The sequence below is a fragment of the Egretta garzetta genome, unplaced genomic scaffold (genome assembly GCF_000687185.1).
Source record: "Egretta garzetta isolate BGI_Z169 unplaced genomic scaffold, ASM68718v1 scaffold417, whole genome shotgun sequence".
In the NCBI taxonomy this organism is placed as follows: Eukaryota; Metazoa; Chordata; class Aves; order Pelecaniformes; family Ardeidae; genus Egretta; species Egretta garzetta.
In genome coordinates, this window is record NW_009260227.1 from 1,637,924 (window position 1) to 1,654,768 (window position 16,845).

The 16,845-nt window shown below is 45.1% G+C and overlaps 2 protein-coding genes across 4 annotated transcripts in view; one reads left to right on the forward strand and one right to left on the reverse strand.

Annotated features, from left to right (window-relative positions):
- INPP5E (inositol polyphosphate-5-phosphatase E) overlaps positions 1–10,858 on the forward strand; it is an 11,905-nt gene extending 1,047 nt beyond the window's left edge. Inside the window, exons 2-12 of one of the 3 annotated variants that reach the window (XR_004842436.1) lie at positions 686–1,753; positions 3,583–3,706; positions 4,431–4,528; positions 5,212–5,336; positions 5,485–5,604; positions 5,979–6,086; positions 7,006–7,167; positions 7,744–7,859; positions 8,328–8,464; positions 9,494–9,996; positions 10,359–10,858. Coding sequence is in view for 2 of the 3 variants with exons in the window: in XM_035897632.1 (XP_035753525.1) it covers positions 897–1,753; positions 3,583–3,706; positions 4,431–4,528; positions 5,212–5,336; positions 5,485–5,604; positions 5,979–6,086; positions 7,006–7,167; positions 7,744–7,859; positions 8,328–8,464; positions 9,494–9,626 (1,980 nt within the window). In the remaining variant the exon portion in view is untranslated. Of the gene's footprint in view, positions 1–685; positions 1,754–3,582; positions 3,707–4,430; positions 4,529–5,211; positions 5,337–5,484; positions 5,605–5,978; positions 6,087–7,005; positions 7,168–7,743; positions 7,975–8,327; positions 8,465–9,493; positions 9,997–10,358 lie in introns of those variants that run through there. The other 2 variants (XM_035897632.1, XM_035897633.1) reach the window with 2 other exon arrangements.
- Positions 10,859–11,107: 249 nt separating this feature from the next.
- Positions 11,108–16,698, reverse strand: PMPCA (peptidase, mitochondrial processing subunit alpha; the record flags this gene model as incomplete). The annotated part of the gene is made up of 11 exons (XM_035897651.1): positions 11,108–12,655; positions 12,996–13,140; positions 13,372–13,434; positions 13,559–13,649; positions 14,109–14,227; positions 14,493–14,585; positions 14,825–15,088; positions 15,497–15,597; positions 15,756–15,850; positions 16,150–16,232; positions 16,585–16,698. Coding segments are annotated over 11 exons (1,338 nt in total), but the record flags the coding sequence as incomplete, so codon positions are not given.
- Between the last annotated feature and the right edge of the window lie 147 nt (positions 16,699–16,845).

The following is a 16,845-nucleotide window of genomic DNA, read 5'->3' on the forward strand; positions in this document are numbered from 1 at the left end:
GGGGGGTGAGGAGACCCCCGCGGGCGGCTCCCCCGGGCACGGGCCCGCGTCCTGCGCGTTTTGCCTTCCCCGCGTAGAGCTGCGGGGCGCACCGCTGCGGGTGGGGACCTTGGTTTGCAGTAGCTGTAGAATAACGAGGGGCTCCCTCCCCCCCAAGTACGAGTTTGACTTGAACCCCGATACCCTGTCCCCAAAACTGCTCCTCGGGTGTTTTCTCAGTTTCAGTGGCAGCGGCCGAGGGTTGGTGCAAAGCCCGAAAAGGTGGCAGCGACCTCCCCGCTGTGAGATCACGGTGGAAGCTGAGATCACTGGAAATTTCCTGGCCTCTGGCAGGGAGTGCTGTGGGCAGCCCGGAGGCTGGTTGTACCGGTGACTCAGTGTCCAGCAAGGAGAAGAAGCTGTGATTTATGCGCAGTTTTAATTTCCTTTCATTCTAACCATATATGCACCCTTTCCTTCGAGAAGCGTGTACACAGCTGTGATGCCTACAGCAGCGAGGAAGTCAGTTCACTGCTCTGCTCTTGAAAATAAAAAAAGGAAATAGCATTGCTTTTCTAACAAGGTCACGTTAAGGTTTGAATTGTTCTAGAGGGAGGTCCTGCGAGGAGCTTGCTTTCTGGTTAAGGAGCAGGGTTCACAGCTCAATAACTTTTCATTCTTATGTGTTTCTCTTGGGGAAATCCAGGTATCCCACGTCTTGAAATTTTGCAGACAATGCATCTGCCTACACGTACGCCTGCCCTTCGTTCTCAACTAAAGACTGAGCCGTCTTCAGTTTCTGCGTCCTCCTGGCTTGGTTAAAGCCCTGTGAACCTACGGGGTAAGCAAGGGAAGGAAGCTATGCTGTGAGGAACCTTTTGTATGGAGCAGCGTCCGTAGCTGGTACCTGGGGGAGAATGAGTACTCCAAATGGATTTCCGCAGCACTCGGGGGCGTGTGTTTCTCAGAGCACGGAGGGTGGAGCAGTACAGGACCTGCATGCTAAAAAAGCTGGCAAAATAGCAAAGAAGGAGGCTGGTGGCAATGGGGTGCTTACCTTTGAAGATCATCCGAGCGCAGGCACCTCTTTGAATGAAACCTTAAAGCTTCTACCAGATGAACTCAAAGCTAATATGAAAATTAAATCGATCACTCCAAGGCCTCCTCGGAAACCCCGGCTGGAGCGTGCTGCATCTCTGGATGAGAAAAGCTGGAGGAGGTGGAGGCGGTTTAGAACGAGTCAGGAAAGTCTGACTGATCCCAATGAGACAAGTTCCTCAAATGGTTCTCTGCAGGAAGCGTCCCTCAGCCCTCCCGTCAGGGGCAGGGCGAGCCCCTGCCATCAGTGCGTCCAACAGAATTCCTTGCACAGTTCACCAGACGCCTCAGAAGCCAGTCCCCTGGGGAAGAGCAGAGGAGGCACCTCCGACCTGGGGAAACGAGCCTCTGAGATCTCCAGTGCCTTTGGTGGGCTTTTGCGGGGCAAAGCGTTTGCAGGTGGCAAACCCCGGCTGTCCCAAATAATGCCAGCTCGACCTCTGCCACCCATGGAGCTCAATGTGGCCTCTCACACACTGAGGACAGCTAATAGGATTGACTCAGATTATATGGATTATCGACATTATTCTCAGCACAAGTTTGGGAAGGTAAGCAGCAGCTTGAGCGATACCAGGCTACATGGCAATGGGATGGTCTATGATAATTGCTCCACAGACTCCATGAAATCTACGTTCAGCCTGCTCACTCCCATTCGCTCCAAGGATGTTCGAAGCAGGTAGGTCCTCCCAGCTTCCCGTGGCAAAGTTTGGGGGGTGGTAGCAGGGAGCCAGCTGCCCTGCAGAATCCTGCTGGGCAGAGGCAGGGAACTTGAGACTGATCAGTGAAGCACAGAAGTTGTTCTGTGTTGTTTAATCTGCTGCGGAGACTGAAAACAGTTTGAAGGTGAAGAGATCAGTACAAATGCTCTGTATTTGCTCCTTTCAGCTGGCTCTTTCAGCTGGCTCTTGTTTTTCATAAACGTCAGTTCGATTTGCTGTCAGCTTGCTTGTAATATTTAAGTAATCTGTTTTGAAAATTAAGAAACAGTAGCTGTGCATGCTAACAGTTGGCAAAAAACTTTTTTTTTTCAATCTAAAAGTACATTGGGGTTGAACTGAAATGTTAAATGGCAGGGAAAAAAAACCCAAGCATTTTAGCTTGAAACTAGCATGCAGACATGCAGTACTGTCATACTCCTGTAAGGTGCTGAGGGTCTTCTCCAGATGTTGAGCTTGTGTGGCTTCTGGCAGGATCAAATCAGGTACTGTGAACTGCTTCAGTGTCCCACGGGAGCTCCTCTGCCCAGCTTTTCCAGGAATCTCTTGAGGAAGAGTGTGATTCCACTCAGATCTCAGCACTTTCTCCTGGTGGGGCCCTGACCTCTTGCTCTGGTTGCTCATTTGTCTTCATTCTTAAATTTAGATTATTGATTGGAGGGGACTGCGGTGGGTATATTAATCTGCTTGCCAGTGTACCGAGCCCTCCTCTTGTGTTGGCTGCAGACTCTCTATTTGTGAAGACCTGCACACAGCACAAATACTGCAATGAGTATTATTGCTAACACTGCAGGTCAGGGAACACCTTACAAGGTAAAGGATACCCAGTGCTCAGCTAAAGGTCGTGTGTTATAGATGCCCAAAAGGCTGCAAGACCTCGAGGGACAAATCTGATCATTGATCCGAAGAGTGGGAGTCGGTGGTACAGGGAAAAATAATTCTGAGAGATGAATTAAGGTGTTACTAACTGGTAGAAAAGCCCCAAAGAGAGACTGTTACTTGTTTGCCATGAGGGATTTGCTTTCACTTCCCTCCGCAAAGCTGTGGGAGTCAGGTGAGCAGAGCAATGGGTCGCGCTGCATTCCCTGACATCATGCTGCCATCGTTATTTGCAGAGCTTAAGCGAGATTAAAAATGCTTATTCAACTTGCGGTCCTTTTGCCAAGACCCCTTGCTTTTGTAAGCAGCGTGTTCTTTGGCGAGGCAGGCGGTGTGGGGCAGAGCTATCCTTTTCGAATGTCATATTCTTTTAGACCTCGGACTCAACAGATCGTTTACTTGAAAGCTAATTTAATGAGCTGAATTGAAGGAAGAATGTGAGTCTGAATCCTTGATTAGGAGCAAGTTGGTGCCAGGACATTGGGAACGGTGGGGCTATTTTCGTGTTTTAAGTGAACTGAGCTTCTTCCAGGTACTCAAATATCAAACCAAGGTCTTTATTTTATGCCTGTGGTAAGTAGTAGGGGGATTGAGGACTTTGGATGGCTTAAGTCTTCTCATCACAGAACCTGTGCTGCATCAGTCCCACCATCATCCTCAGGTCCTGGCTTTGAAAAGGCCAGTTCGTGACAATGGTTTTGTTTTCTTGCATATGATCCATGAACTGTCTATAAGGGTTGGAGCTTTATAAGGAACTTCAGGCCAGCAGAACAATATTTAAATATTAAATGCCATTTTCTTGAGCTACAGGTATGTTCTTGGTTAACTCAAGATTCGGGCATTACAAATCATTATTCCAATTGTCATGCCATTTCCCTTAGATGCTCTTTTATGGGTCTTCTGTTCACAGAAGCTATTTGGAAGGCAGCCTTCTGGCGAATGGTGCCTTACTGGGAGCAGAAGAACTTAGCAAATATTTCCCTGATCGGAATATTGGAATTTTTGTGGCCACCTGGAACATGCAGGGTCAGAAGGTATGTGCACAGAAGTCTTGACAGGTCTTTTGGCAGTGGTAAAGTTACCCCATCTTTACTGCAAGGACTGGTGGGATGGGGTTTTTTCTGTTCCTGACTGTTCCTCGTCAACCTGATTTCATCATCTTTATCAAATGACAAGGCCCTCTCATGCGTTCATCTTAGTGAGGGAGTCATTGTAACGGGGTTCTGCGGATGCTAGCTGTGAGCTTGCTAGGGCCACTCTGGCTTTTTTGGCAGGTCCTTTATGCTCCGTTGTAATTAGAGTCATGTGAAGATGACTGACGATTTAGTGCTTATGATGAGAACAGCTCTGATAAAGAACACGGCCTCCTGCCTACATCTTTATGTAGCCGAGGAATTCAAGGCTGATTCTACCAGGTGCCTGAGAAGCTGTGCTTGCAAGAGCACAAGCAGTCCTGGGGTGTTCAGTAAATAGCCTACAAGCTTGGTAAAAAGTGTCACAGGAAATGGGAAACATGACATTACTGGCCCACATGGCTGAGCTGTGGAATCTTGGTTACTGCTGGAGTGATGGCAGTTGAAGTCTGCCTTTGGGAAGGAGAATTTTTAGTATTATCACTTAACCTATCTTTTGAAGCCTGAATTGTTTGCATATGCCATGGAACTTGTAGCTGAGCCTGGACTTTTCTTGTACTTTACTAGTAAATATTTGCATAGCTAATATTGCTATTCTCTTTTTTTTTTTTTTTTTTAATAATAGGAACTTCCAGTGAATCTGGATGACTTCTTATTACCAACAGATCCTGACTATGCCCAGGACATGTATGTCGTTGGGGTTCAAGAAGGCTGTCCAGACAGGTAGCAAAAACAATGTAATGAACCATCCTCTTTTATTGTTAACTAATTACTTTGTTTTTAATTAGTCTGGAAATAGTCTCCATCATATTCTTAGTCTTTTCAATAAACAGCTCATTTAATAAGACTCTGAATTCCATCGCATGAGCACCAGGGAAGATGGGGTTTAGAGGAAAATGTCACAAAAATCTGTAAATACAGAACTTAGTCCTGCTGTCAGGGCAGCAAATAGCAAAACTGCTGTCTGATTTCTGCAGGCATCTTACCATCGATCTGAGCTGGCGCTGGGCAAGCTCACGGGCTGGCTGTTGGCGTTAGCACATTGCTGCAGATTTCTAGTCTGTCTGAGACCAACCAACCCTAGAAGGGCAGGTTGAAGCCTCATGACTCTCCTTTTTTAGGGTATCTTCCCAGCGTGACTCTTTTCCTCAGATTTGCAAGCTGCTCGGTGCCGTGGCAGCAATACTCTCTCACCAACGTGCAAAGCTTGCTGCGTGGCATGTGTGGAGTTACACACCAGACTGACCAGCCTTCGCTGCAGCACCGCTGTGGCAGTGGAGGTTTTGCTTACGCTCGCTTGCCATTCTGTATCGGAGGGATTGCTCTGTTTTCACCGTGCTGATTTCCTTTCCTGGTTCTTGTCTCCTGTGCTGTCCTTGTGATCCTGCTGTTGTTCTTCCCTGCAGACGAGAGTGGGAGATCCGCCTGCAAGAGACGCTAGGTCCCCACTACGTCATGCTCTACTCCGCCGCCCATGGGGTGCTGTACATGTCGGTCTTCATTCGGAGGGACCTGATCTGGTTCTGCTCAGGTGTGTGGTCCAGTAAGAGCCGGAGAGTGGGGAGGTGGAAGGACTGCTGCCATCTTGTCCTTTTCTCCAGGGCTGTCCCTCGCCTAACTTCCCTGCTCGCTGTCTTGAGAGGCTTTTCAGTAAAAGCAGCTTCTTTTTCTCCTTCCAGAAGTGGAGTATGCCACAGTGACAACTCGAATCGTCTCTCAGATCAAAACCAAGGGAGCTCTGGGAATCTGCTTCACATTTTTTGGGACCTCCTTTCTCTTCATCACCTCCCACTTCACATGTGAGACATTTACAGTCTTGTTAGAAGTGTCCTGATTGAGGGGGGTTGCTTTACAAAGGTAAAAAAGCTGCAGGGGCATAGCAGAGCGGGGCAGACTGAAGTCAAAGCTGAGGGTTGCTGAGCTGAGAACAATAAGGGAGGAGGATTTTTTGGTAGCAAACTTGCAAAAGAACTGTGTTAAGAAAAACAGAAATTAACTCTGGACAATTGCATCCCTTTGTATCATTTTTCAGTCTGTATGCTCCCTGGATCAGAGTGTTACATTTTACACCTGGAAAACGTCTCCTGTCCTTTGCAAGCTCCTCTTGTAACCAAAAATGGCAATTGAATGAAAATGATGCCTCGTTGGCAGTAACAGGATTTCTGTCTTTCAGCTGGGGACAGTAAGGTGAATGAGAGGAAACTGGACTACAATAAAACCATTCAAGCCCTTACCCTTCCCAAGAACGTTCCGGACACAAACCCGTATCGATCCAGTTCTAGTAAGTGTGAAACCAGGCGTGTGGGGGAGCCCAAATGAACAGGGTTTGTGCGCTGTCTTGCAGTCTACGCTAAGCAAGAGAGAATGAGCATGCTACTTTGAGATGGCATAAAAAGTGGCCACAGGTCTTTTGTCTGAGGATGGTTGTTATTCATGGGATTTTTTTTTTAGGTGGGGTGTAATTTGGGGGGGAATTTGAGTGAAGAAGTTGAAATGGAGGGGGAGAGAGAAAATTCAAAAGGAGTTTTCATGTGATGTATTTTTTTCTCAGAACAGCAAAAAGATAATTTTGGTGTCATTTTTATCAATATTATAGATGTGTTTCACTTTACAAGTGTTTTCTAGAACAAGTGACTTTATTTCAAAACTTAAAGAGAAAGAACATTATTTCAATTTGCATATACACAGGTCAGCATATTGTTCGCCAGATATATTATTGTTTCTTAAAACTGTGCTGTTAACATGACGTCTAGATGTGTAGCTAAGCCCGTTTTCTAGAAGGATGGATTTACTGTTTATCTGCAGTGTAGCATTAGGTCCTGTAGATAGTTCGGTCTCTCTTCAGCTTTTTCTGTGATTTTTAAAAATTTCTGTTCTATTTTCTACTGGGTTTTATTACCACATTCTGTGATGGTCACAGGCAGAAAATACGCTCAATATTATATCTCCTGGTAGTAAAAAGAAGAATTTGTGCCTGTTCCTTGAGCATACCTAGCAGCTCTCGCAGTAACCTATGCATCATACAGCTCTCACTTCAAAAGAATTAAGTGAGTTTGATTTTAATGAGCGTGCAGCTGTATTATATGCTTTAGTTTTCCTCAAAAGTCAAAAGGAGATTCAGGGAAGAAAAGGTTTTGTTTGCCTTTGGAACTTTTCAGGGTGTTTACCTTTATACTGACACTTCTGGCTTGAATTTGCAGGTGACGTCACAACTCGGTTTGATGAAGTGTTCTGGTTTGGTGACTTCAACTTCCGACTAAATAAGGATCGTGAGACTGTGGATTCCATCTTGAACCAGAACACGGGAACAGATGTGTCCAAGCTACTGGCATATGACCAGCTTACAAGTGAAATGAGCAGGGGTGAGGGACAGTTGTTTTTCTCCCTAGCCATCAGGAGCAGAGAGATCTATGTTACAGCCAAATCCCTATTTCCTAGAGACTTTGCCTGCTTTTTATTGTTAAGTTCCCTAAAAAAAGGCAGGCAGCACTGTCAAATACAGTGGCAGTCTGTACAAGGGACTTTTTGCTATAGCATTTTGCTATATATTGTGTAATGTCCCACGCCATTTACTGTTCACCTGACTCCTCTATAAGCTGGACACCATTGTGTCACACTGGCTAGGGCATTTAGATTGGAATAGCTAGCACTTGCTTTCGTCATGAGCTTTCAGTGGAGGGGGAAGTGCTTGCACCAAGTGTTCTTTGTTTAAATAGCCAGTGACTAAATAGCTGCTGGCTGTTTTTCATCCTCACTATGTAAGAACTTGAGCTTGCACCCTTTCTGGAGCCCAAGCCCAGGTTTTTCTAGTCATGTACGTACACGGCTGTTGTTTCTAGCCAGCATTAGTTAAGAAGTGTTGAATAAATGCAGAAAGTGTGCTGGGTTCTTAGGAAGGAGGAATTTCTTGTTCATGCTGTTCTCTCCTTCCCTTACAGGGTCTATTTTCAAAGGATTCCAAGAGGCTGACATTCATTTCCGTCCTTCCTACAAGTTTGACATAGGAAAGGACAGCTATGACACCACTTCCAAACAAAGGACTCCTTCCTACACGGTAAGAGATGATTTCAGAGCAGCGTGCTTGGAAGGGCTGCTCAGCCTCCCATCTGCCTCCAAAGGGGATTCTCACCTGCGAGAAAAAGCCGCCTTCCACAGTTGGTCTGCATGAGGTATGGTTGTGCTGAGATTTGTTGCTGAAGGGCAACAGGGCATGTGGAACTGGTTTGGAAGAAAGGTTTATTGAATCTGTGAGTGCAGGGGGAGTTTGGCACAGGCTGCTGATCTTATTTTCCCTGCCTTACACCCTGTTCCAGTGCATGCTCCCCTGTGCACAGAGCTGGGCACAGAACCACTGTTGGGATCAGACACACATTCCTCATGAATGCATCCCTGTCCAAGACACTTAATTTCACTGAGTGGAGTGTGATAAATGAATGGATTTATCTTGTGAACCAGTGCTTCTTTCCAGGGTGGATGTGCAAAGGGAGTTACCATCAGTCTCCCCTCTCTCTCTGCCTCCCAGGATCGAGTTGTATACCGCAGTCGGTACAGAGATGACATCCACGCTGTCAAGTACTCATCTTGTCCTGTGATCAAAACTTCAGACCATCGGCCTGTATTTGCCTTGTTTCGTGTGAAAGTGAGGCCTGGCAGAGACAAGTTAGTACCTCCTTATGCCCCTCTCTATGACTGCGCATGGCTCCAGTGATCCTGAGGATATGCTCATGTTCAGAGTTTGTCCTCTCAGGACAGTCCCTGAAATAGAATTAATCCTGCGTAGCTCTCTGCAGCCTGTTGGGTTTTTACCCAATATATGTGCTCAGTGGTCAGAGCAGTAAGAGCGCTTAAACCTTGCGCTGACATCTGAAATCCCTGCTGCCCAGTCCCTTAATCCTTCTGAGGAAGATAAACGGAGTCCATTGCAATTGGCTATAAATCTGTGTTTCATCTGAGATGCAGCTCTCTGGTTTTCCTATCAGCATTGGACAGTTTTCCTCTTCTGTTCCTCTTTCACTCTTTGGGATCGTCACACTGTGGGCTGCCATGCTAGTAGAACCCCTTAGAAAATTTGGTTAAGTCACTGAAATTTAGTTAGTAGCTTTCCTGTGAGTAGCATGCTCAGGGATTTCAAGACCCAGCTATTTAGAAAATGGTGCTTTCTCAGGTGATCAGCAGTGCCATGAGAATTGGGATTTTTTTTTGTTTGTCTATGGGCAGTAAATACCCATTAAATAGAAGTATTGCAGAGTCTGTGAAGCTGGGCTACTAGCGTTTCCTTCTGGCCTCTAGAACTGACCAAGGTAAGAACCATCGTGCATGAACCATACCAGCGAAAAGACCGAACTAACAGTAAGCTACTTTAGCTTTGAGTGCTTTTTGGTTTAGGGTCATAAAGAATGTCCTCCACGTACATCCCTTATGAATGCAGGCATGTTCGTGCTGAAATTGAAAGTACGTTTGCCTTTTACAAGCAGTATTTTCTTCATTTAAATGTATTGTGAAAAACCTTAACTTGTTGCTGTGGAAGAACTTTGTTTTGCCCGTTTTCTCCCACAGCAGTAGCTTGAATGCCTTCAGAAAGTAAAAATTAGGTTTCTGGCCTTTGTTGTATGAACTAGTTGGGAAATGTTGGGCAAACAAGAAGAATGTATTTGTGCCCTGATCTAATTGCTTGTGTTTATATTGTAGCATTCCACTTGCTGCAGGGCAGTTTGACAGAGAACTCTATTTACTTGGAATAAAGAGACGGATTACAAGGGAACTTCAGAAACGGCAAGAGCAAAAGGACCAAAAATCCAGCAGCGTATGTAGCGTTTCCTGAGGTGAGAACTCTGCGATGCTTCTGTTAGAGGTGCCCGGAAAGAGGATTTCAGGCCAGGGCAAACTCTGCAGGGAATTGTCTGCTTAACCACCTCCGGCAGTCGCTGTGGCTTGTGAAGAATGTCTTAAACCTCATCCTGGATTCATTTGCATGAGCTAATCCATGTAGCTCAAGTGCTTTTGCTGAAGAAAATGGAGTCTGTTGCTTAGGACATCCATCCCAACAGATGTAATGATTTTTTTTTTTAACCGTACTATCTTTGGAAGCAAATGGATGCAGTCTCCTGGTTCTAAGATGACTCCACACAGGGGGCACAGCTTCTGGAGTTGGCATGACCAGGGGCAGGGGACCTAAAAAAGCCTGCAGAAAGGTGAAAATTTTTGTTTGTCTGTTTGATTTGATCTGGTTAGTCTACATACATTGTGTGGTTGAGTTTTTTTTCCTCCATATCTGTAGCCAAGGTATTCTGTAAAATGCGTAACAGGGACCAGTGAGGGGACTTGGGCAGCTTTGTGTAAGGATGGTGCTCCTGTGTTGGGCTTTTTTGGTCCTCTATGGCAAGATCTGTGTGAATGTACTACTGTACAGTTGAAGTATAGAAACATTGCCTTTCAATAATTATTCTATAGGCCTTCTGTTACCAAGGGGGTAAATATCAATTTCTCACACCATATATTTGGCTGTTGGGACTGCTTGAAACAATCCCTTCCTTAACTCACTTGCCCTCCCCAGGGGTGATGAAACACTACCTCGCTTCAGCAGCAGGACACGTGAGTTGAAAATAATGGCCTGAGTACAGCTACTGTGTAATGCTTCACCAAAGCGATTAACGCGCCAAGTGAGCACCAGGGAGGTATGCGGAGAAACTGCAGCAAGGCAGATGAGCGCAGTTCCATTACCTCCGATTACAGTTAATTCCTTTTGGTTTTATTTTTCCAATTCAGTGAACTGTGAATAACTTGCTGTTTTTGAAGTAGTGTTGTCTTAAGGCTAAGCATACTACATGGACCAGTATGGCACTGGTAAAACGTTAAGTACAGCTAATAACTTAAAAACTCTTCATGGGCACAGATCGGCTGGATCATTAATCACCTTAGTACATAAAACACCGTGCAAACAACTTGGAGGAAGTGCTGCTAACTATGCAACCTGTCCAAGACAGAGCTTCTGTTCTGCGGTACAAACTTTTATGGCACTGACCTGTCTGTAGCCATCAGGTATTTGGATTTCCTTTCTTTTTAAAGGAATAAAAATAAATTAATGCAATACCTTAAATGAGAACCAGCTCTTATTGCAGGGTTGTCCGAATCTTTGTGTGATGCATGCTAACTGTTTGGGTAACCTGAGCCACTTGTCTTCAGCTGGGAAAGCTGGACAGATTTCTTTGGGATATTTTGCACTGAACAAAGCAAGCAGATTTCACCTACCTGTTCAAGAAACCCAGCTATTAGCTAATGAATTTCAGAACTCTTACTACTTGCTCCAGTCATTTAGAGGTCTCTTTATTTTCTTACAAACATACATGACAACTGAATAGGACTTCCGTATTGTGGGTTCCACAAGAAGCAATGCAACATGTTCTCTTCCAGTTGCATGAGGAAAGGTATGGGGATAAAGCAGGTAATAGCTGCCTTACAGTGTTCTGCTCCCAGTCGGATTGCTCCTTACGATACACATCTAGCCAGGGAAGTGCTGCAACGCAGCTGTCTACATTTTTAAGCCCATATGTTAGGGGATTATGTAAATCAAGTGTTTTCTTCATCTCTTTTGGGTCTCCATTTCCTCAATATGTCAAATGCTGTGGCACTTAGTTTCCTGTCTTTTTGTAACATGGTGTCAGTCACTTTCCAGATCTTATGATCTAATGTTGTCTAAACATTGTCATTTTGTTGATCTTGACTCCTAGCTGAGCGACAGCTCTGCTGTGAGACTGACAATTACGCTGTCTCTTTGCAAGGCCTTAAGTTCACCTGAGTGACAATGAAGAAAGTAGGTATGAGTTTAAGGTGCAGTAGCAGCAATTCCTTTAAAAATTTTCTGTTTGTTTACCAACTTTGGAGTAAAAGAACTTTAATTCTTTAGAATCATTCACTTGCAAGTGGAAAAACCCCAAGAATAGGATCGCTTTCATTCTAGACTAAGTGTCCATGTAGCATTATGTGCGGTATCTCTGTAGATGAACTCCAGAGACACTAGTTATTTCCAGACATGTGACCTCTAGTAGTACTACAAATGGTAAATTACACCGATGAAATGGATCCATGATGCTTGTAACAAATCCTGGACTGCACAAATCTCGTTGCCTAACTTCACATGGATTATAACTAGTATTTTTTCTAATGCGGTCTGACCAAGTCTTTTGTTCACCTTGGTAACAGCTATAAATATTCTTTGAATTCAGAACTGTAAGCCAAGCTCTTTAACATGCCACCACGTTCCTCAAGAAGGGCACACATCAGGGCTGCCAGCGTGACAGCCCCACTTCTCCTGCTGATCTGATTAAGCGGTAACACACAGCAGTGACTTCTCAGGTACGTGCTTTCTGCTGTAGTGATGAATATTTTGGCTTGCTATGTTCTCTCCAGTGCCAAGAGAAGGCTGTATGCACCCATCTTCTCTTGTAACCTAACTCAGAGGGTCAAAGTACTCATCCAGAGCCAGGGTGGGCCTTTAAGCCCAACATAATGAGCTCTTCACAGCCCAGTGTTCTGAAGCAGCTTTGTTCAGCTGTAGCGTAGCTCCATGTTTGCACAATATGCCTGGAAAGACGGGGAGGGAGGAGGGCTTGCAGCAATATTATAATCTCAAAAAAAAATGTTAAAAAAAGAAGCAAGTCTCAGACATGCAGGATACACTGCTTTATCGAAAGAGCCGGTACATCCGAGGGAGCCGCCCGTCCTTACTGGAAAGTGCTGCCTGGATGTGTTCGTAAGTGGGCAAATCTGTTAAGTCACCCAGTGCAGCTACAGCTGGCTTTTTATGAAGCATCTTTGTGACCACTCTCTTGATATCAGTGGACTTCACCTGACCTGCAGAACAACAAAGAAAAAAAAGCCAGAGTTGTGACAACTACATTCTAAACAGCACGAAGCAGCTTCTATTATGATGCTGAGTCAGACCCCATGCTCAGAAAATCAATCACTAACTCTAGCCCTTCTCTGCCATGCTTCTGTTTTTGCTTCCTTCTGACAAAAAATAAGCATTGTGCTAGCTTACAAGCAACTGAGAAAATCAGCTGTGTATCTGTAGTATTCATGCCCCCAGGCTTTCTAAGGCAATTCATCTGTGCTATAAAAATATGTTGTAAGTTGCCCTGCCCCAACTGTGCCTACAATTCAGTCAAGGCAAGGATAAGCATTGTCTACTCACTGATGAGGGCACAGAGCTCATGAGGTAGCTTCCTTGTGTTTGTTGCCAACACTTGCCTACCCACATCTTCAAAGATAACTGGCCGAGACTCAAGGTTCATCATGAGCATGGACTTCAGCTGCGTCTTCGCTCGCTCAAGTTCTACCTGTAAGTGAGCAGCAAATACAAACAGATGTTCAAAAATAGAGCCAGTGCTCTCTAATACAAGATACCATGTAAGAGTTCTGCAAACACCATCCTCTTTGTGAGTGTGTTGCTAAAGTTACTATATTCCTTTACAGAAATACGTATCTACAGAAATTCATTTTAGCAAGGCCAGTGCAATGCGTTATTTCAGCTCAGACCATCTGCATAGTCTCCAAGTTAGGCTGCTGACCTCTCCTACTGCTCCTGCCATTAGAATGAATTCTTTCGTGATTATTTCCACCATCTCTCGAACCTAGGAAAAACAAGATAATTGAAAGAAGATTAGAACCATGTTTATTCTGTTAATGTTACTGTCTGGTAATAAGTGATGCGATTACTTTTTATGGACGCTTGTCTTCGAATACAGGACTATATACCTGTTTTGGATCTGCGCTGGCATGTATACATAGGAGACCTGTATCCTCATAACTGTGGTGGTAAGAAGTTGCATTATACATCCAGTGGTGCCTGTGAGTACACAAACAGCATTTAAGAATTTAAAAAACAGAATTTAAATGTGAAAATTAAACATGGACAGAGAGTCCCCTCCTAGCGCATTTTCAGGATTCTCAGCAGTGCCCGTGGGAGTTGTCAGTCCCTGCATGTGCCTTCTCCTTCTCTCCACTTGCACCCTTGAGACTGAACCCAGAACAATACAGAGCAGTAGTACTGGTACCCACTGCCAACCCTGTTAATACCCCGATTACAGGATGGATCAGGCTAGTGGGGGAAGACAGGATTCCTGGTCACTTCTGCCTTTACTTTCACCCTCTCAAAATGCCCACGGACAAATCAGTCCCGCATGTTTCAAGTGGAATAAGCTGATGTAAAACCTGGGTGTGCTGGCTTTCAAAAGATGAAGCCTTCCCTGCAAACCTGCTAGAGAAGACTGTTTCTGCTATCCTTTAAACAGAAAGGCAAACCAACCTGTTGAGCACATTGAGATACAGTCGGGTGAACATGCCTTTGCCAGGCCCTCCAGCTGAAAAAGACCCACCACCTCCCATCATCATGTTTAATACCGCAAAGGGAATGAAATCTTCCTCCTAAATAGCAAAAAGAAATTCAGTCAGCTAACAGCATAGCTCTCAAGGGTCTGGGATGAGTAAAGAGGGAGAAAAAGAGTCAGAAATAAACACGGCACAAGAAGAGTGTAAAGGTCAGTGTCTTCATCAGACTGTCAGTGAAAAGGTGCTCATCTGTACGTGCAGGAACAGCAGCAAGAGTGTCAATGTTTACATAATGAGATGGTATTCTGGGATTCTTCAAGTACAGAGCGCCCAAACCAGAGGATTTTAGATTAATACTTACTAAAAATGAGCAGCTTTCTAACCCAATCATGATGTGGGTAAGCTCTGGGATGGGAGTAGGGCCCAGACTCACATCTGACATATCTTTCTCAACCTGTGGGAAGAGCAGACAAATTATTAGGACTGATTTTCACTGCTGTTGTATCCAGCTTGATACATTCCCAATAATTAACCTGTCACCCAAATAATGGCTGTCATGGCCAGTTCGGGCTCATCTTCATGAACAGTATGTAATCATAGAATAGCAAAGCCTGTAGAGAAATCAGCTCAAGTCCAAATCTGCACCTCCAAGAGAGAGGACAAGGCACGATGGCACCTCCACCTTCCTTTTACCTTGACAATGCCTCCTGTGTACTGAGCCACAGATCTGTCCACATCCTTGGTCTGCCCGCGGCCCCACACCGGCTCCGCTCCAAGCAGGTATTTCTTTGCACACTCCACTAACTGCTCGTGCTCGATTCCCACCCCAGCAAGCACCATCCTGTCTGGCGTGTAGTAGTTGCGCAGGTACGAATGCAGGACTTCTCGATCAATTTTGGCAGTATTATCCACTGGGCAGAATCTGTTCAGTCCAACTGTATTATCTCTGTAGGCTGCCTAAAAGGAAACAGATACATTAACGTAACAAATATTACTTCACCTCCTCTCCATCTAAACCTTCTCTTTCTGTTTTAGAATTATGCCTAACTGTTTGAGACATGTAAGAGAGGAAAGGCTGAGCATTGTCAGCGTAACTCAACAACGTGTTGTCACCCATGTCAACAAAGATAAGTTATAAATAGCTTTAGTTTAGGTTAAAATCTTTCATGCATGTAGCATGTAGGATTTCCAAGTGGAGGGACAGCAAAATTCTCCCTCTCACCACTGAAATCTAATTGACTAACAGAAAAATCTGTTTTCAGAATAGTCTAAAATAAACCCTGAAGTTGAGAAAAAACTGAGGAAGGGAATGCAGCGTGTCTCATACAGGGGACTGCACGCAAGGCAGACTTCTCAGTGTTTTACCGCATGGATCATTTCTGTGAGGAGAGGCTCTGGATCAGGTCTCATATTCAAGTCTTCAAGTTCAAATCGTATAGCCGTTCGAGTCATCTCAATTTCTTCATCTGTAATAAGAAAGCAAGAGATAACAACCACCATATAAAATACCTAATTGCTACATGATAACTTCTTGATGAGCATGATCTAATGAAGAATTCTGAAATCTAATGGCAAGTCATGCGTCGGGAGTCTTTTTTTGAGACAGAAACGCATGTTCCCAGACCTGACAGCCTGGGCTGTAGTACTACATCAGCCAGCAAGTTGACCACTGTGTCCAGGCCTTTGGCATCAGCAGAAACAGCATACATTATGGTGTCCCTGCAACACAAGCAGATGGGTTCTCACTCAGAAGACGCATCTATGATCATTCAGTAAATGTGCATCAGGAAATCATAGGTAAAGCTGCTTGACTCTTATCGTGAAATGCTTTCATTAGGAAACAGAACTGACATTTATAACCTTTTCAGGTTTAAATTTGTAGCTTCATAGCAGTCACCAGAAATGGATTTCTGCTGCTTAGAAGCAAAAAGTGGCTTTTACTGTCACACACCAGAAAAAGCAACTCAAGCTACTGTCCACGTTATAACCACTCGGGTAACAGAGAAAGAGCATCCTACCTCGATGCCTGACAGTCACAAATGCCCCCATGCTTTTCTAAGGTGAGGAGAATTTCATCTTTGCTGCCAAACTGAGCTGTGGACTAAGAAAGAAGATACTAGTGTTATGAATTAGTAAAGCCACAAGTGTTTATAATCCATCAGTGTAGCCAAGAACAAGGAATATCTACACCCTTTAAGTCAAATGGTTTGCTAAATACTCACTAACCTTGGAGGTGAAAGCACAACAGATTTTCAAAATATAATTACGGTCACAATACTTAACTAGGAACACCATCACCACCTACTTAAGGAGAACAAGCCCACAGCGCTGCTGCGAGGAGCAGGCCCTGCCCTTGGCCACTCTCTCCCGCTTCCCCGGTCGCTGACGGCTGCGCGGATTTACGGTGTTTTGCACAGACACCGGGACCCCCCTGCCACAAGTACGGTACTCACGGAGAAAGCCAGCTTTTCCAAGAAGTGAGAGATGCCACTGAGGTATTTCGCTTCATGTCTCGATCCCGAATTTATAAGAACTAGGGTTAAGAAGAGAAAAAGTCCGCATGACTTTTACCCCCCCGCCCCCGGGCCCTGACACGCACATCAGGCACCCGGGCCCCCGGGGGAGGCGAAGCCACCGCCGTGTCCCTGGCCAGGCCCAGCTCAGGCCGGGGCAGTGGCACGGCCCGGTGCCCCCCCGTCCCCCCCTGCCGGGCG